Source organism: Erythrolamprus reginae, chromosome 2 (genome assembly GCF_031021105.1).
Source record: "Erythrolamprus reginae isolate rEryReg1 chromosome 2, rEryReg1.hap1, whole genome shotgun sequence".
In the NCBI taxonomy this organism is placed as follows: Eukaryota; Metazoa; Chordata; class Lepidosauria; order Squamata; family Dipsadidae; genus Erythrolamprus; species Erythrolamprus reginae.
This window is the reverse complement of record NC_091951.1, coordinates 169,849,004-169,869,622: the sequence shown is the minus strand read 5'-3', so window position 1 is coordinate 169,869,622 and position 20,619 is coordinate 169,849,004. Positions and strand designations below refer to the sequence as shown.

Below are 20,619 nucleotides of genomic sequence, written 5' to 3'. Positions count from 1 at the left end.
CTCCAAAGTAAACACATTAATTTAATGTGTTTAATGCCTCGTTATATGATGTTTTGAAGTCAGTGTCAACCATTTCAGTAGATTTTAGATTATGACATATTCATTTTTTCATAGGTACAACTCCAGATATAGGAAGGAAGCCTAGGTTGATTTAAAAAGAAACAAAGAGGAATTTGTTTGGTTGAGAAACACATTGAATAGGTGGAGGGTAGTAGTTGGGTAAAATGTCTCTGTTGGGGTAATTTGCTTTCATTTTGTAATTATTATTATTATTATTATTATTATTATTATTATTATTATTATTTATTGGATTTGTATGCCGACCCTCTTCGTAGACTCGGGGCGGCTAACAACAATGATAAAAACAGCCTGTGACAATCCAGTAATAAAACAACTAAAAACCCTTATTATAAAACCAAACATACACACAAACATACCATGCATAACTTGTAATGGCCTAGGGGGAAGGAATATCTCAACTCCCCCATGCCTGGCGGTATAAATGAGTCTTGAGTAGTTTACGAAAGACAGGGAGGGTGGGGGCAATTCTAATCTCCAGGGGGAGTTGGTTCCAGAGGGCCGGGGCCGCCACAGAGAAGGCTCTTCCCCTGGGGCCCACGAAACGACATTGTTTAGTCGACGGGACCTGGAGAAGGCCAACTCTGTGGGACCTTATCGGTCGCTGGGATTTGTGCGGTAGCAGGCGGTTCTGGAGGTAATCTGGTCCAATTGAGGTAGTGGAAGTGAGAAGTAGCTACAAGGATGACATAGCCATCTCTAAATGGCTGTATGGTAACTGTTAAAAAAAGTGCTATTGCTAACATGTTGTAAGCCGTCCCGAGTCTAAGGAGAAGGGTGGCATTAAAGAATGGAATACATAAATAAATATATAAATATATCAATCTAGACTGAGCTTGCCTATGGAATGTGGGCTCCACGGCATCACAAGGAGAGAAAAACAATTGGAGCAAAGTGATCAAAGTTAACTCTCTGTCCTTCCAATGGCACAATAATCTGTCAATTATTTACCCAGTGGGTGTTTTTGAAATCTCAGAGGTCCTTTCCGTGCCCATTTGCTCTCTTACAATAATCTGAGGTTTCTGAAAACATTTTCTGAAGCTAGCCAACTTCTGACTCCAATCCTGGCACAGAGTTAACTAAGTTAACTAAGGTCATCATGTGGTAATGATAGCCACGCAATATGACAGCTGGCTAAAAGAGAATTGGTTACGTGTATGGTTGATAGGCCTGTCATTTCATCAATTATAACAACCAATGTCAGGCCCGGATTAGAAACATAGAAACATAGAAGTCTGGCGGCAGAAAAAGACCTCATGGTCCATCTAGTCTGCCCTTATACTATTTTCTGTATTTTATCTTAGGATGGATATATGTTTATCCCAGGCATGTTTAAATTCAGTTACTGTGGATTTATCTACCACGTCTGCTGGAAGTTTGTTCCAAGGATCTACTACTCTTTCAGTAAAATAATATTTTCTCATGTTGCTTTTGATCTTTCCCCCAACTAATTCACACATTATGTATATCTTGGTCAAAATTTTCTGGATTTATTTCTTTTACTTCAGACATTGTATTTTTAAGGACGATAAAGACTTTTAAGTTTTACTTATTCATGCAACTCTTTACATCTACATTTCTGGATTAAAGCCAAAATGTAATCATGTTTTCTCAATCCCAAACAAAAGCAAATATTAACTATTAAAACGAGAGAGAGAATAATGGTGGATGAGATGTGGCAGGATTGATATAAAAAGTCTTAAAATTATTTCTTTAAATCAAGAACTAGGAATATAAAAGTAAGAAAATGTAGCAAGACTTAAGTAGCAATGAGCAATACAATACTAATTTTTATCAAAATAGAATGCAGAATATAGAGTAGGATACTCTTTATTGGCCAAGTGTGATTGGACACCGAAGGAATTTGTCTACAATGCAGAAGCTCTCAGTGTACATACAAAATACGACGAGATAATATCATAAAATACCAATAGGACAACGTAATAGGAAAGTTGAGAGAATATTATAAAGAACTGGGTGTGTGCAGCAAAGGAACTATGAAAGCATGAAATGTTTAGATGTTATAGGGCAGTGATATCTGGACTTCAACTCCCAGAATTCCCCAGCCAGCATTCGCTGGCTGGGGAATTCTGGGAGTTTAAGTCCAAATATCTTCAAGTTGCCAAGGTTGGGAAACACTGTTATAGGGAATATTTAAGTTTTCAGATAGAGATTACATCCAAATAGCAGCGTAATATAAAGATATGACATCTACCTGAAAGCAGGGGTTGGGAATTTTTTTTGCTTTCATCCCACATAATTTCTATCAACTATACTGATTCTCAGACACAACTGGCTGGGTAAAATTAAAAAATGGATGGTGGTAGCTCTCCAAGATCTATTCCTTCTTCCTGTTTGGCACATTTCAATCAGAAATCACTCCCCTCTTTTTTGATTTATTGCTCCTTGGCAGTGACCTCTATTTGAAGATGTGAGTCTGTTTAGCTTCACTCTACTCATTGATTCTTTCCACTAACGGTTCCTTGTTGTAGTTCATCAGAACTGCGTCCAAACTTTTGTGAGCCCACGATGCCAATGGAAGCACTATCATATCAAATCCAGCTTTTTAAGGCTGCCATCCATTGAGAAAGAACAGGGGGAAACCAATTACAATCACAAGCATTTTTCTCTTTCATTAAGTCACAGCATCCTAAGATGGCGTCAATTTTACTTGGGAGCCTGATAGATTAACAAAATAACTAGCCACAGATTTGATAGTGAATGTATGCAATAAATGTTATGCTAGTTTTCCCTGGCTTGTTTGCATTTCTGACCATTCTTTGCCAGTATGGCAAATACTCTCTACCAGGAGGTGGTTTCCTCCTGGTTTAGACTGGTTCTATGGAACTGGTAGTAACTTGGCCGCCAGGGTCACTGGAACTGGCAGTGACCTAGGCCTGCCACGCCCCCAAGCTAGTTTTCTCAGCAGTGCTGTATGCGCCACCATCTTGTTTTTTGCTTCTGCACATGTGCAGAAGCTTTTTTAAAAAGTACTGCACATGTGTGCATGCGCACGATCACACAGCACGCCCTGGAGCGAACCAGCAGCGGGAGAAACCAGAACCCACCCCTATCTGAAAGGTATATTAACTCTGGCTGAGTTATGGTGAATTTTATATTTCCATTTCCTCCTGCCTAGACTATCCGAGAAGTGACCGGCTATGTTTTGATCGCCATGAATGTCTTCACTTACCTGCCACTGCAGAACCTCCGCATGATACGTGGGTCCCATTACTACGAAGACAAGTATGCCCTCTATGTGGTCCTCAACTATGAAAAAAATGTTACCCATGCTCTACACCAGCTGGGCTTCAATCAGCTCACAGGTAAGATGATGGTGGAGTTTGCACTCCAGACAAACCAAACCATGTTGCTTTACATGTGAAACAACTTCCATGTAGTTTGAACAGCTTATACCATTATGCTGTTGAAAATCAATGGTGTACATGCATTCAACATAAGGGAGGTAGTTGCTTCGTGGTCCTCAAGCACACAAGGCCAAAAATTTGTCTACAATAGAGTGGCACAATCAGTGAGAGCTAAGAGGCAGCAGGCAACAAGTAAGAGGGGTGACCTCTAGATGGCAGCAAAGAGTTACAGAAAACTCTAGCTCTTTACTACTATCTAGTGGTCCTTTGGATTTTTGCAGCCCCAATTAGGCATCCGCCCAGAGTCCTTTGGGAGTTGGGCAGCATGTAAGTCCAAACAAACAAACAAACAAACAAACAAACAAACAAACAAACAAACAGTTCCTTCTACTGTTGCAACTTGATGGCATTGTTTCCACTCATAGGATGTCCCGAAGTAACACTGCTGGTGTTCCTGCCTAAGGGCAGCTTCTGGGCAGATGGCTAGAGTCCTAAAACAAGTGTAGCCACCGGCTCATTTAAGTAATGACTTGGGGTGACATCTGAGAGGCTTGTCTTGGGAGATGCTTGAGAAAGGAGCCCAGAATGAGCTACTTCTTTTCCTGATGAAAAGGATTCTCATACCAGAAAGAAGTAATGTGCAAAGGGAACGGTGCTCTCCAATATTCTGAACACACGATACATCTTATCTACTATATAAAGTGTATGTACACACACGCATGCACAGCTCTTCCAAAATTATACACATTCAACCTCATTTACTGCGAAAGGAAAAACATACCCAGAGCCCAGAAGGGAAAAAAAGAAGAAAAAAATCTAATTTTTGCTACAGGTACTGCGTACCTGACCTACCCGTAGGAGCCCACCACTGCATCTTAATAAAGTCAGTGTTATCAGGAATACCTTTTACTTAGTAGCAGGGTTAAGAAGAAGGAAGAAGAAAAAGAGGAAGAAGAAAAGGGCTCAATGCATCGATCCGGCTTCCTACTTCCCATGATGGCAGCCGAGAGCTGCTGTAAATAGCCTTCTAGTGTATTTGTTCATAGCAACTTAAATTCAGCAGCCCACTTCTGGACCTAGAGGTCTAACCTAGCTGCTGTCAATGAATTTGTCTGATTACCTTTGAAATAGAAAGGAGCCACCATATGCTCTGACAATAGCATGTTCAAACAATTAATTCTGGATTGTTTGAGGAGATTGGTCTAATTGTATAACTGTGAGTGCTAATATTATTTGAGTATTGCCCACAAGATCATATGCTGCAACGTCCTACCGGTCAATGACTACTTCAGCTTCAACCGCAACAACACAAGAGCATGCAACAGATTCAAACTTAATACGAACCACTCCAAACTTGACTGTAAAAAATATGATTTCAACAATCGAGTTATCAAAGCATGGAACTCATTGCTGGACTCAATTGTGTCAACCCCTAACCCCCAACACTTCTCCCTTAGACTCTCCACAATTGACCTCTCCAGGTTCCTAAGAGGCCAGTAAGGGGTGTACATAAGTGTACTAGTGTCACTTTCGTCCCCTGTCCAATTGTCTTTCCTTTCTCTCACTTATCATATATATTTTCTTTCTTTCATATATCCTCTCCTCTAAGTTCACTTTACCCTTATATATATTACTGCATGTATATTTTTCTTCCTATGTATTTGTGTATTGGACAAATGAATAAATAAAATAAATAAAAAATAAATTATGAGAGGAAGAGAAAAAGAGGGTTCCCTACACACAAGAGCTGTCAAACTTGTCGCCCGTGGGCCACATTCATGCCTGATTTAGCAAAGAGGGGGAAAGTCCAGATGCATCACGTGACGTAATGATGTGAGTTTGATACCAGTGCTCTACACCATCACATTTTAGAATGAAAAGTATCATTCGGACAATATCCCTGGTCTTGCCAAAGGCATAGCCAGGAGCCATTTAGATAAATGGGAGTTGTTGGGTGCCAAAGAGAAGCTTACAATTTGTCAGGATTAAAATTCCTTTTCCCTCTGACACCGTGATGAAACCATCAACAGGTGAATTGATGTTAGGCTTGTGACCATAAAAGATGTGTACAACGAGACATGTGCAATCACAAAAGTACACAGTGAGAAGATCTATATAGGTTACATGTTATTAAGCAGAGAACAGAAGCCTTGTTGTATTGCAGTAATTGGACTTGCACTGAGAAGATGATAAAGCAGTCTAGTGGATAATGTCTACGGAGATTCTCAGTCGTCCAGGTCGTGGTTGTCCCAAAGGTGCTTTTCCAAAAGGCAACTGGACTTTGTTTTTCTTTGAAGATGTTTCTCGGATGAGAAGTGAAATGTCTTCAAGGAGTCAACGTCCAGCTGTCTTTTGAAAAAGGACCTTTGAGAATGTTAATCATGGAACAAGAGATACAATTTTAATTTTCTATTCCGTAATGGAAGTTCAGCGATGTTTGGGAGTTTGTTTGATTTTGAACTGATTTATCACCTGAAATTATCCCATGGACTTCTTCAGGAGGGTTGAAACTTGGAAAAGAAAGCTAAAAACCAGATCTTGAAGACCAGATTGTTACAGCAAAAGCAAATTTAAGGAAACAACTTTAAAATAGCTTCCTCCTTATTGTAATTTGTGAAGTTTAACAACGACAACAATGACAGAATTGGAAGGGGGACCTTGGAGGTCTTCTAGTCCAACCCCCTGCTTAGGCTGGAAACCCTACAATACTTCAGACAAATGATTACCCAACATCTTCTTAAAAACTTCTAGAGTTGGAGCATTGACAACTTCTGGAGGCACGTTGTTCCACTGATCAATTGTTCTAACCGTCAGGAAATTTCTCCTTAGTTCTAAGTTACTTCACTCCTTATTTAGTTTCCACCCATTGCTTCTTGTTCTACTCACAGGTGCTTTGGAGAATAGCTTGACTCCCTCTTCTTTGTGGCAACCCCTGAGATATTGGAAAACTGGTCCCATGTCTCCCCTGGTCCTTCTTTTCTTTAAACTAGACATAAATAAAGAGAATTTTTTTATTCCAAAAGAATTCAAAAGGCTTTTAAAGCAGAGCTAGGGAATAACATCTCCCTGCTCCTCACCTTCTACTAACTTGGGCTACTTCTCAGGAGAGGCAATATAAAAGCATTATCTCATCCCGGATAAGACGGAGTGGCTGTGGGTCCTGCCTCCCAAGGACAATTCCATCTGTCCGTCCATAACCCTGGGGGGGGGAATTACTGACCCCCTCAGAGAGGGTCCGCAACTTGGGCGTCCTCCTCGAACCACAGCTCACATTAGAGAAACATCTTTCAGCTGTGGCGAGGGGGGCGTTTGCCCAGGTTCGCCTGGTGCACCAGTTGCGGCCCTATCTGGACCGGGACTCACTGCTCACAGTCAGTCATGCCCTCATCACCTCGAGGTTCGACTACTGTAATGCTCTCTACATGGGGCAACCTTTGAAAAGTGTTCGGAAACTTCAGATCGTGCAGAATGCAGCTGCAAGAGCAATCATGGGCTTCCCAAGGTATGCCCATGTTACACCAACACTCCACAGTCTGCATTGGTTGCTGATCAATTTCTGGTCACAATTCAAAGTGTTGGTTATGACCTATAAAGCCCCTCATGGCATCGGACCAGAATATCTCAGGGACTGCCTTCTGCCGCACGAATCCCAACGACCCGTTAGGTCCCACAGAGTTGGCCTTCTCTGGGTCCCGTCAACTAAGCAATGTCGTCAGGCATGGGGGGAATTGAAATTTTCCCTTCCCCCTAGGCTTATAGAATTTATACATGCTATGCTTGTATGTATGAGTGGTTATTTAAATTGGGGTTTTTAGATTATTTTTAATATTAGATTTGTTTATATTGTCTTTTTATATTGTTGTTAGCCGCCCCGAGTCTTCGGAGAGGGGCGGCATACAAATCTAATAAATACAAATAATAATAAATACAAATATTTATGCTGTGAAAATATATATTTCTCCTCCCCAGAGAACTCTAGTAGAAGTTCTACTTTTATAATAAAAGCTTAAGATCTCAGAGCGTCTCACTGGAGGTCATGGTGATTCTTAACCGAAACCGAAACAATTACCCAATCTGAATGTGTGTACAGGCAGGCTCTTACTTGTGATTTTTGGGTAGCTTTTCTTGCTATCTTTGTTATGATTGCCCTTATCTGAAAATGAGAACTGAAGGCTGAAAGGAAGTGTAATTGGATCCAAATATTGCATCAATATGACAGACAACAGGGGAGGAGAGAGTTCAGATCTATGGGATCTGTTTCTTTTTAATTAAAATCCTTCAGCATAAAATCCTTCCTTCAGGAAAGGTGGCTACATTGACTTCTCCTATCATAGGAAAAAACCACTCTGGACTTACCTGTTCCCCCTGCTGCAACTTTTGTAATTTCAGGGATATCGTTTTGGGATGAGCTCATTCTGCTGTTACTATGGTAAATAGTTGGGTGTCAGAAATTACTGACTTCTTTTAACTCCGCCAGCTATCAACCAGTAGATATCCCTTCGGCCTATTCCAGATATTCAGGAAGGATTTTGAACTGTGCATTGGTTTGGTGGAACAATAAGAGCACAGGCACTTGGACTTTAATGAAACTTGGTAAAGTAGAAATAGTGTACGTAAACTAATTCTCAAACCAAAGCAGTGGGAATTTTAGGCATTCTTGATGGGTAGACAACCATCAAACCAGGGGGAAGATGCTCCCTGTTCGCTTGTCTCTGTCGCTTGTTGGAGAGCCAGTTGCGAAGGGAGCGCGAGGCTCTCCCCACCTGGTGGGGGATGCTGCCATTTTGGTTCTTTTACGCTCTGTGCATGCACAAAGTGTTCTGTGCATGCGCAGAAGGTAAAAGAACCAAAATGGCGGCGTCCAGGTTGATGGGTGGAGCCTCGCCTTCCCTTCGCGACTGGTTCTCCCACGACCGACAGGGACGAGCGAACCGGGAGCATTTCACCCCTATGTCAAGCCAAAGTAGACAATGTTCTGGGAGAACAGAATTGTCATTCAGCAACATCTGAAGGGCAACACATTCCGCACTGGTTTTTAAAAAAATCTTAATATTTATTATTCTCTGTTTTTTTCCATAACAAATTTAAGCCACTGCTTAATTAAATACAGGTAGCCCTCAACTTTTCAGTCACGTTTTTCAGTGCCGTTGTAACTTTGAACGGTCACTAAATGAACTGTTGTAAATCATTCTTCAAACCAATTTTTAGCTCTTAGAAAAGTTGCGCATCCTGAAATGTATTTAAGTTTGTTGGTAATTGCTTCCATGTTAAAAGCTAAATTAGGGCTCTGTTCAGGAGTTCCTTAATTCAATCATAGTTCAAATTATTTTACTGTGATCCACATTTATTTTTATTTTTATTTATTTATTTTGTCAAGTACGTACTGGTAGTATACAAAGATGTAACAATGTTTATATACATGATATTGGCACATATTTATATAGAGGATATTGGTGTATTATTGGTATATATATTATATATGTGATATTGCTGTGTGTGTGTACGCGTGTGTAATATATATGTGTGTGTGTAACATGTTTTTGCTGATAATGAAAAGGAAAGTAGACTAGTATGGATCTATTTCAAGCTATATTGCTCTCATCAGCTAGCCATACCCTTACCAGGATTTGAACCTGGGGAGTCTGCCTATAAGGCAGTATCTTTAACCTCTAGACCACAGGATCTCTTTCTCTCAGCTTGTACCAGGGAAGAGTTATATGTTTTTTTCTGTCAAATCACTCTGGTATACCCAGATTTGACAATATATATATATTGTCAAATTTGGCTATACAAACTAGCAGGAGAGTAAATGCCCCTGTTGCAGAACATAAGAATGCATTAAGAAAAAAAGAAAAAACCTCCTCCCTTTTCCAACACTTCCAAACTACAGGACATGAAATTGATTTTGACAGTACTAAATTAATTTCAAAAATAGAACATTACCGCAAAAGAATAATCATGGAAGCCATCGAGATAGAAAAACATCCCCAAAATATGAACAAGCGGGATGATACCTCCCGCCTACCAGACATCTGGAAACCAGCCCTCATTAACAAACGTATCCCAGCCATAGAAACTGAAACCAGACTCAGTACACATATTGCAAAACAACCAAGTAGCCTGCAAGCACCAACTACTCAGGATATCACTCTCAATCCACAATCATTAACTAATCAGCATACCTCAGTTAAATCAATGACCACAGGTGTTACCCCTCTGACTCACCAGGAAGTTTTTACACAGCAGGCAATTGCTGAGCCACCAAACCACACCCAGCCACCAGTATTTATAGAAGGAAGGCAGCTCAGGTCTCGCTGTGTTCGCCCTAGAACAAGGACAGAAGCACCAGCCTGAAGATGACAAGTGACACCTCGTTGAAATGTCACCAGAAATTTCTAATTCCTACACGGGAAGAAACCCGAATATACCAAGAGAGAGAGAGACAGACAGAGAGACAGACAGACATACGTACATGCATATATTATTTTAAATGCATAAACAATGAGCATAAAGTAGCCTTTTTTGGTGATGGAACTTACGAAACCTATTAGTCAGCCTGCCAATTCTAACAGCCTTTTCAGTCCCAACTCCAAGATTCAAAAACTTAAAATCAAACTGAAAGAGAACAATTAGGAGAATAGAAAGCGAAAGAGAAATTCTTCAGTCAGGTGTATAAGATAAGGTGAAAGGATTTGTTCTGTTGTTGTTTTTCTGGGCCAGCTTCCATTGGTGTGGTTTTGTTGCAACACAGGGTAGTTTGTGACAGTGGTGGGAGTATTAAGCATGGCATGGCATGGATTCCACTATAATTAACTTGTGGGTTTTCTTTAAAGCATCCTCGTTACTGTCAGAATTAGGAAATAATGTTGAATGTTCTATCTACAGATCATAATTCTAAGATAGCTTTACGGATGTTTATTGGGATGTTTTCTCATGTTTAACTGGTTGCAGCCTGTCCTCTGGGCAGGAGAAGTTACCTGCACCAAAGGAATTCAAACTTTGCATTCTGCAATCTGTAAATATCACTGAGGGTGGATGGGGGAGTAAAAATATACACACAGGTACATATTTACACAATTAATTCTACCTGTTCTCCCCGGATTTTGACCTTTTCAAATTTAAGGATTTTATACAAATAGTCCTCAACTTACGACCATTCATTTAGTGATTGTTTGAAGTTACATTGATGCTGAAAAAAAAGTAACATGACCCTTTTTCACACTGGCTCATATTTATCACAGTTGTGGTGTCCTGGAGTCATGTGATCACCTTTTGTGACCTTCTGACAAGCGAAGTTAATGGGGAAGCCAGCTTCACTTAACAACTGCCTTACTAATCCTAATCACTGCAGTGATTCACTTAACAACAGTGGCAAGAAAGTTCATAAAATCAGGCATAATTCACTTAAGACAGTGGTGGAATCTAAAATTTTTCGCTCCCAGTTCTTTGGCCATGGTTTGATGGGCGTGGCTTGGTGGTCATGTGATTGGGTGGGCATGTCTTGGTGGGCATGGTCATGTGACCAGATGAGCTGAAAAGCCAACTTTCACACTTCGCACGCAAACAACACAAAACCCACACAACTGACTCACACACAATGCAAAAGGAGCTGACTTCACACAAAATGACCCCTGCCACAAGCAACAACCTCACAGAGTCACAGAAAGCTCAGAACCCAAGTTTCATACTTTACAGAAAAATAACACAAAAGCTATAAAACTGACTCCTACACAACTGAGTCACATGCAGTGCAGAAGCAGCTGGACTTCACACAAAATGGTTCCCGCAACAAAGCAGGAACCTCACAGAGTCATAGTTCCAGTGAATAGTTTTTAAAAAATGCTTTTAAAAAGTTTTTTTTTTTTAAAAAAAGTTTCATTAGTTGTAACAATCAGCTTTGCTGTGCGATTGTGGAAAACCTTTTTTTTAAAAAAACTTTTAAAAAGTATTTTTACTACCGGTTCAGAGAACTGGTTTGGGCAGCTAACATTTCACCCTTGACTTAAGATCTGTCTCGCTTAGCAACAGAAATTTTGGGCTCAATCATAGTTGTAAGTCGAGGACTACCTGCATTTTTTATCAGCCGGAGAGTCAGATATTTTAAGTGATAGGCTACACCCCTGTTCTTCCTATGGCCAGCTCTCTGAACTATTCCCTGTATCTGAAATCAGATCTCCTATTTGGAGTTTTATGAGTGAAAGTCCAATCTACCAAAATAATTTATGGGTCTACTTAGGCAATCAGATTTTAGGGTTTAACTCAATTGCGTTTTTATCAATTTCAAGAAACAGGTTAATCAGCTAGTCATATTATGCTGTCTTTCTAGCTGGCCAAGCCTGAAGTTGTACAACAGGTAAAGTCTAAAGTCTTAGAGGTTTTAATATTAAGTGGTACCTCTACTTAAGAACTTAATTTGTTCCGTGACCAGGTTCTTAAGTAGAAAAGTTTGTAAGTAGAAGCAATTTTCCCCATAGGAATCAATGTAAAAGTAAATAATGTGTGCAAACCCATTAGGAAAGAAATAAAAGCTCGGAATTTGGATGGGAGGAGGAGGAAGAAGAGGAGGAGGACAGTCACTGCTGAAGGAAGGACAAGTGAGGGAAATTTTTAAAAAATCCAAAACTTTAAGGCTTTAAAAAAAAAAGAGGGACTCTGAGGCGGCGAGGACAAACATGTGTCTCCCATACACTCGGCACGAGACTGCCTCCCGTACACTGCGCCAGAGAGAGAAACCAAGGGGGGATGGCAGGAAACTGGCTGGGCCTTCATTCTGCTCTCAAATTTCCTGGGAATTTTTTCTGGGCTCGGGTTCTTAAGTAGAAAATGGTTCTTAAGAAGAGGCAAAAAAATCTTGAACACCTGGTTCTTATCTAGAAAAGTTCTTAAGTAGAGGCGTTCTTAAGTAGAGGTACCACTATAATTGTATATTTTAATTTTGGTTGTGAGCTGCCTAGAGTCCCTAGGGAGATGGAAGGCATACAAATTGAATAAACAAACAAACAAACAAACAAATAATATACAAAAGCATACAAAGGCCTGATTCAAGTATCTGCAATTCACGGCTAAAATAGCTCGATTTGGCTCTATAATTTGTGGACAAAATTTTTAGGAAGATATATAGCAGCTAATTAGCTGAGAGATACACACTGCCCCTGCTTGTCTTAAATATGACGAATTGGGTATTGTGAAAGAGCTTGGGATTAATTTGCAACATAAGGAATCATCAACTCTTTTACACAATAAATGCACAATGGCATCTGATTAAGCAAGTTCTAGGGTCCTAAAATGGAACTTTTTCTGGTTCCTGTTCAGGATTATAATATACAGGTAGTCCTCGACTTATGACAATATTTATGTTGTGAGACAGTTGTTAAGTGAGCTTTGCCTCCATTTTACTACCTTTGTTGCCAGAGTTATTAAATGAATCCCTGCAGTTGTTAAGAGAGTAACATGGTCCTTAAGTGAATCCAGCTTTGCTTGTTGGAAAGTCACAAAAGGTGATCACATGCGCACTGCCACTGTCATAAATATTGTTTATGCTAAGGGTCTGGATTTTGATCATGTGGTCATGAGGATGCGGCAACGGTCGTAAGTATGAAAATCAGTCATAACAAGTCCCTTTTTTCAGTGCCCTTGTAACTTGAAACGGTCACTAAATGAATGGCCTTAAGTTGAGGACTACCTGTCTAGCCACATTTGAAGAAGAACTGTTAGCACTTGATAGGGAGGGGATTTTGCATTTCTCAAGATTTGGATAACTCCCGAGTCTGCAGCAGTGTGGAGGTTGAGTTTTAGAAAAGTAGAACATTATTTCAAGAAGGCAGCACATACGTTTGAATAATCTGTTCTCTGGCCTTTTGCGAGCTACGGTAGAAGAGTTGGTGAACTGAGTATTTTCAATGCGTGATACAGGAAGGAACTTCTGGTTTCCTGGTGGGCAAATCAGGGGCTGGGTTCCATTTACCTTCGCCACCCGTTCGCATTGCTCCGCTCGCACGCACGTCTCTCATGCAATTTTACTTCCACGTGTGCTCGAAAGATGGATTCTATCCGAAAAACAGCTGATGTGCTAATCAGCTGTGCTTCGGGTGAAGAAATAAAGGTCAGTTTTAACCCAGGGGTGGGCCGGAGGCTTTTTTTTAGAAAGCAGAGAATGAGGAGAAGTCATCTAAACAGAGGAAAATTTTGCCGAAATTCAGGGGGGGAAAAAGGATGGCAGAACCGGATCTATGATGCCAAAGGTTATATCAGTGGCAGGTCATTAACGGTTTGGGTGATCTGGTCCGAATCAGGAGGAACCCACCTGTGGGACGAATCAAATGGAAGAAGAACACTCAGTCCAATTTCATGGATCACAACGAATATATTTATTTATTTATTTATTTATTTTATTTGTTTTGTCAAGTACTAGTGATGGGCGAACCCAACGGTGTTCAGGTTCGGCAAGTTCGGCCGAATTTTATAGAAAATTCAGCCGAACCCGAACCGAACCTGAACTCGAACCCGAACGAGGAATCCCTCCTATGAAGAGATTCCGGGGGCGGAGCTTTGATGTCACCGGCAGGTTGCCAAGGACGCCAAGGTGATCACTTCCTGGATTCCATGGAATCCAGGAAGTGATCACCTTGGCGTCCTTAGCAACCTGCCGGTGACGTCAAAGCTCCAAACGCCGAACACGACCCCAAACTTTGCCCGAATGGAAAATTTTTGAATTGTGCGGGTTCAGTTCGCCCATCACTATCAAGTACGTATTGGTGGTATACAAAGATATAATAATATTTATATACATGATATCATATTATATACTATATATTATATACATGATATACTGTACATGATACAGGTAGTCGCTGTCTGGACTTACCAGACCCTATCAAAACTGGGACTGGAATTTCAGTCACTAAATGATGCAGCCATTAACTGAGTCATATATGACCAGACTCAATGTTGTGACCATTTTTACCACATCGATTAAGCCATCCATGCGGTCCTTAAAATGAAACCCTTAAGCAGATCCTGCTTTCTCAATGACCTGGTTTGTCAGAAGCTGGCTGGGAAGTTTGCAGGTTGCAATCATGCGACCACATATGCCGCAACCATCACAGGTGTTAGCTGATTACCAAACATCTGGATTGCGATCATGTGATTGGAGGAGTGGTATGACAGTCAGAACTGTTGAGGACGGGTCGTAAATTGCTTTTTCGAAGGCTGTTGTTATTTCAAAATATTGTTAAGCCAACAGCCGTACGTTGAGGACTCCCTGTATTTGAAAAACATTTCACGAGCATTCTTTCATTAGGATTTATATCAATATTGTTTCCTGATTGCTTATTTGTATCCTTTGATAATCATTAAGTGTTGTACCTCATGATTCTTGACAAATGTATTTTTTCCTTTATGTACATTGAGAGCATATGCACCAAAGACAAATTCCTTGTGTGTCCAATCACACTTGGCCAATAAAGAATTCTATTCTATTCCATTCCATTCCATTCCATTCTATTTTTTCTCTCTCTCTAGAAATCATTGCTATAATATGATGTTTGTTCTATGATTCATTTTCTTAGTGACTAGACAAGATTATATTATCCAGTTTCTGGAACAAATGCTAAATACAGTGATACCTTGTCTTACAAACTTAATTGGTTCCGGGACGAGGTTCTTAAGGTGAAAAGTTTGTAAGATGAAACAATGTTTCCCATAGGAATTAGTGGAAAAGTGATTAATGTGTGCAAGCCCAAAATTCACCCCTTTTGCCAGCCGAAGTGCCCATTTTTGCGCTGCTGGGATTCCCCTGAGGCTCCCCTCCATGGGAAACCCCACCTCCGGACTTCCGTGTTTTTGCGATGCTGCAGGGGAATCACAGCAGGCGAATCCCAGCATCGCAAAAACGAGCGCTTCACTGGCAACGGAAGTCCGGAGGTGGGGTTTCCCAGCAAAGGGAGCATCAGTGAAATCGCAGGTTCCAGATCAATCCTTATATTAAAAATGTTTTGTATATATAAAATTCCAAAGATGAATTTATATTTTGCACAACTGTCAAAGGTATAGCTTATCTTCTGAGAGTTTTCTGATCAGTACTGTTCTTTAATCCCCGTGTAGATTAAAACAAACCACAGGGCTATCTGTGTTGATCAACCTTCTACTTCAGGTGCCATCTTTATGTTTTAAGTCTACATAGATATAATGAAAACCATCCTGAGAGCAGGTTTAATTGCCCTAGCAGATACTCAGGTAGTAAATCCTGCTGCAGATAAACTCTTTCAGAAGTTAGGAAAATTAATCCAACTTCTCATTTTTTCCTCCAAACACATAATTATCAGAATCAAAGCAAATGTGGATCAGATGATTTAAGATGTCCTTAAAAGTCCCATAAGAGTTCTTGTTGGGTGCTAATAAATTTGCCCCTGTAGCTGAGTTTTAATCTAATTCTTTTTTTTTTTTACCTTCTGTGGATCACAGCAGTTGCTTCTCTGCTTGTGTGAAATCTTGGTTTTGACTGGTTACCTATATTAGCATTAGCAAAGAGTTCTCCAAGTCTGATTTAACATTTTTAAAAATTAAACCCAGATAACTACAGACTGGCTGTCCAAGGTATTGATTAGCAAAGAGTCTGATTTAACATCTCTGTTAGTTAAACCCAGATGACTAGCTGCAGGAGAGCTCTGGGGATAGTATCAGCAGAGTTAGAGTAAGGCAAAAAACCTGCAACAGGTCTGTGCCTGTCCTGCCCAACCAACCTGTTTGGCGGATATTGATGTTGTTATTGTTGAACTACCATGGCACCAGGAGACAACACCTGTCTATCTGTATTCCCATCACTTGATCTTTCTCTTGAATGACTTAACAGCTTTAGCTGGAGAGATACTACATTATGTGTTTTTAAAATGTAACACTGCTTGTTACATAGAAATACCTTTGAGGATTCACATCAGTGGCCAGTACTTAGTTTGTATTTCATGTTACCAACATTATAGTAGAATGCAGAATGTACTGTATACTTTTCTAATTAGAAATTATTCCAGTAATTGTAAGTCAAATTCTGGTTTGCATGAATGAAGTATATGCTAACATCCTTGGATAAGGTAGCGCAGTGGTTAGAGTGCAGCACTGCAGGCTACTTCAGCTGACTGCTAGCTGCAGTTTGGCAGTTCAAATCTCACCAGCTCAAGGTTGACTCAGCCTTCCATCCTTCCAAGATGGGTAAAATGAGGACCCAGATTGTTGGGGGCAATAGGCTGACTGTGTAAACAGCTTAGAGAGGGCTGCAAAAGCACTGTGAAGCGATATATAAGTCTAAGTGCTATTGTTACCTGCTACTGGTACTTAATCTTCCTGCCAGCAGGAGTATCTACATTAGCAGAGGGAATTTCTTGACTCTCTTGCTGGGGCTAAACTACAACTCTCAGTTGCTCCAGCCAACATAGACAATGTGAAAGAAGATGCGGATTCTCCATCCCCACCAAAGCAAATTCCTGCCAGGATTTGTCTAGTTCAGCGTTTCCCAACCGGTGTGCCGTGAAGCTTCTAGGGAAGCTCCAGCTGGGCGGGGCGCTGCCGGCGCAAACCTGCTGGGCCCCAAAGGAGGAAGGCAGGAAAAAGGAGAGCTTAATTCTTCCGTTCCGCGTAAGGAGCTGGGTGTTGGAGTTTGGGGTGGGGAGCGATGAAAGTGCGGAGGCCGGCTCCGCGGCTGCCCCCACCCCCCAGTGCCTCCGCTCCCCTCGCGCCCCTGGCTTCTCGCCGCTGACGCCCGCCCGCCCGATCTGCCCCTTTCTCCAGCTCCTCCCGCAGTGGTGGCTGCAACGGCGGCGAGCACTCGGAGAAAACCTTCTCACAGCGGAGGTCGGAGAAGGTTCTTTGGAACGTCGGGGGTGCGTGCGTGCGCGCGCCCTATCCCCCAGCCAGCCTACCCAGAAAAAGCTTTGCCGGCCTCCGCAGAGAAGAAAGGAAGAGAGAGAACAAGAGAGAGAAGGAAAGGAAGAGAGAGAAAGAGATAGCAAGAGAGACAGAATGAGAGAGAGAGAGGAGAAAGAAAGAAAGAGACAGCAAGAGGGGGGAAGGAGGGAGAGAGAAAGAGAGCAAAAGAGAGAGGAAGGAAGGAAGAAAGAGATAGCAAGAGACAGAATGAGAGAGAGAGAGAAAGAAAGAGACAGCAAGAGGGGGGAAGGAGGGAGAGAGAAAGAGAGCAAAAGAGAGAGGAAGCAAGGAAGAAAGAAAGAGATAGCAAGAGAGACAGAATGAGAGAGAGAGAAAGAAAGAAAGAGACAGCAAGAGGGGGGAAGGAGGGAGAGAGAAAGAGCAAAAGACAGGAAGGAAGGAAGGAAGAGAAGAAAGAAAGAGATAGCAAGAGAGACAGAATGAGAGAGAGAGAGAAAGAGAAAGAAAGAGAGACAGCAAGAGGGGGAAGGAGGGAGAGAGAAAGAGAGCAAAGAGAGGAAGGAAGAGAGAAAGAATGAGAGAGAGAAAGAGACAGCAAGAGAGACAGAATGAGAGAGAGAGAGAAAGAGAAAGAAAGAAAGAAGGAAACAGCAAGAGGGGGGAAGGAGGGAGATAGAAAGAGCAAAAGAGAGAGGAAGGAAGGGAGAAAGAAAGGGATGGAGAGAAAGAGGGAGGGAGAGAGAAATAGAGCGAAAGGGAGGAAGAGAGATTTTTTTGTCCAAACTTTTTTGCCCCCCCCCCCCGCTCAATGTTCCCCAGGATTTTGAAAATGTGAATAATGTGCCGCGGCTCAAAAAAGGTTGGGAAACACTGGTCTAGTTGGTGTTTTTGCTGACATCTGTAGCTTCTTTTAAGCTGAGGCCCCAAAGCTTGTTGAGAACAGCTAGAATTTTTAGTCTGCAAATTTCAGTAAATAAGCATCTTGTGGAAGTGCTCAATTGTTTTACTTATGCCTCCCAGTAGGGGGTGTGATTGAGTAGTATATAGAAAGTTGTTGCTACAAGCTACCTTTTAGAAGAAATTCATATTAGCAGTGTGAATTAAGTATAAACATTGCTGACTTTTGATGATGTTTGCTGTATCTTTCCCCACAGCATATGAAGTTCAAAATTATTAAAATATAACCAACTTTAGAACATAATTTGGGCAATTCAATAGCTATCTGTCTGGAAACTTAAAGCGTTGAAAAAGATCCAGAATAGCTCCACACATCTTTACACAATAATGAAATTATTTCCTTCGTAATCCAAAGCAGTCATTCAGGGAAGCAGTCCAAAGATAGGAAATGTAACTGTGGACCCCATTTGGTGTTGGCAATCTAGATTTTTATATTTTAAATAGTTAGCCAGAAGTGCCTGAAGGAACTCATGTGCCAGACAGGAACTAAAAGTACATCAGTAAATATGAAATATTTATTCTAGGCCTCCCTTCTTCAGAAACGTCCTCCTGCAGCCATTTTTAGACAACAAATACCCATAATTCTTTCTCTAGATCAGTGGTTCTCAACCTTGGGGATTGGGACCCCTTTGGTGTCAAACGACTGTTTTACAGAGGTCACCTAAGACCTTTAGAAAAGACAAATTTCCCCTGGTGTTAGGAACTAAAGCTTCTATTCTGGCACCTTGGAACATATTTTTACAATCTGACCAATCAGGCGTTTACAGTGGGAGTGTCCCTCTGACCTTCCTGCCACTCAGCTTAAAGCTCTGTTGGGAGAATTGACACTAGACGTATGACCGGGGAGTCACCACAACATGAGGAACTGTATTAAGGGGTCGTGGCATTAGAAAGGTTGAGAACCACCATCTACATGAAGAAATACCTGGGGAGGTAGTACCAGGGATGGTTTCTGCCTTACCTCGCTGCTGGTACGCTTCCTCCCGGGCCGAGTGGGTGTGCGCATACACAATGCTAAAAACCAAGCTTCTGTGCATGTGCAGAAGTGAAAAACAAGATGGTGCCACTGAGAGAGTCAGTTCGGGGGCGTGTCCAGCCAGCCATCACTGCCGGTTTGGTGAGCAGGGGGAAATTCTCACTACCGGTTCCCTAGAACCGGTATGAACCGGCAGGAACCCACCTCTGGATAGTGCCCACTCCAAACTGCTGCTGAGGGCAGTGATATATTTGACTTGGATTCAGTTAATTAAACATCTGGCTCTAAGAACCAAAGATGCTAATTTAGTGTATATATATAGTAACTATATGTGTGTAAATGTGCAAGCATTGATGTATGCAGTCAGCTTGAAAAAAATACCAAAAGGGGAATGGGACATGAAGCCAAATATCTGTAATAGCATTTTGGAGTGGAGATGGAGCAAAGCCCACTAAAGCCCACTGCAACAATATCGCCAAAAAAGCTTCTAGAGTTGTTAACCTGATCCTACGCAGCTTCTGCTCAGGCAATCTCACACTACTCACAAGAGCCTACAAAACTTTTGCCAGACCCATCCTAGACTACTGCTCATCTGTCTGGAACCCATACCACATCTCAGACATCAACACCCTTGAAAATGTCCAAAGATATTTCACCAGAAGATCCCTTCACTTCTCCACTCGAAACAGAATATCCTACGAAAATAGACTAACAATCCTGGGCCTAGAAAGCCTAGAACTACGGCGCCTAAAACGCGATTTGAGTATTGCCCACAAGATCATATGCTGCAACGTCCTACCGGTCAATGACTGCTTCAGCTTCAACTGCAACAACACAAGAGCATGCAACAGATTCAAACTTAATACGAACCGCTCCAAACTTGACTGTAAAAAATATGATTTCAACAATCGAGTTATCGAAGTGTGGAACTCATTACCGGACTCAATTGTGTCAACCCCTAACCCCCAACATTTCTCCCTTAGACTCTCCATGATTGATCTCTCCAGGTTCCTAAGAGGCCAGTAAGGGGCGTACATAAGTGCACTGGTGTGCCTTTCGTCCCCTGTCCAATTGTCTTTCCTTTCTCTCACTTATCATATATATTCTCTTTCTTTCATATATCCTCTCCTCTAAGTTCACTTTTACCCGTATATATATTACTACATGTCTATTTTTCTTCCTATGTATTTGTGTATTGGACAAATGAATAAATAAAAAAAATAAAAAAATAAGCATGTATGTTTGTAAGAAGAATTCAGACTGCCTCTTTCTTTTTGATAGTGTATGACTTCACATGGAGGAGATCTATGTGGTCACCAAGAGCTGGCACCAATTTGATGGCACATAATAACTGAACAGAGA

General features: G+C 41.3%; 1 protein-coding gene across 1 annotated transcript in view; it reads left to right on the top strand.

The window, feature by feature from the left end:
- ERBB3 (erb-b2 receptor tyrosine kinase 3) overlaps positions 1 to 20,619 on the top strand; it is a 140,069-nt gene that overhangs the window by 76,598 nt on the left and 42,852 nt on the right. The window contains 1 exon segment of the mRNA XM_070740371.1: positions 3,218 to 3,404. Coding sequence (XP_070596472.1) covers positions 3,218 to 3,404 — 187 coding nt within the window.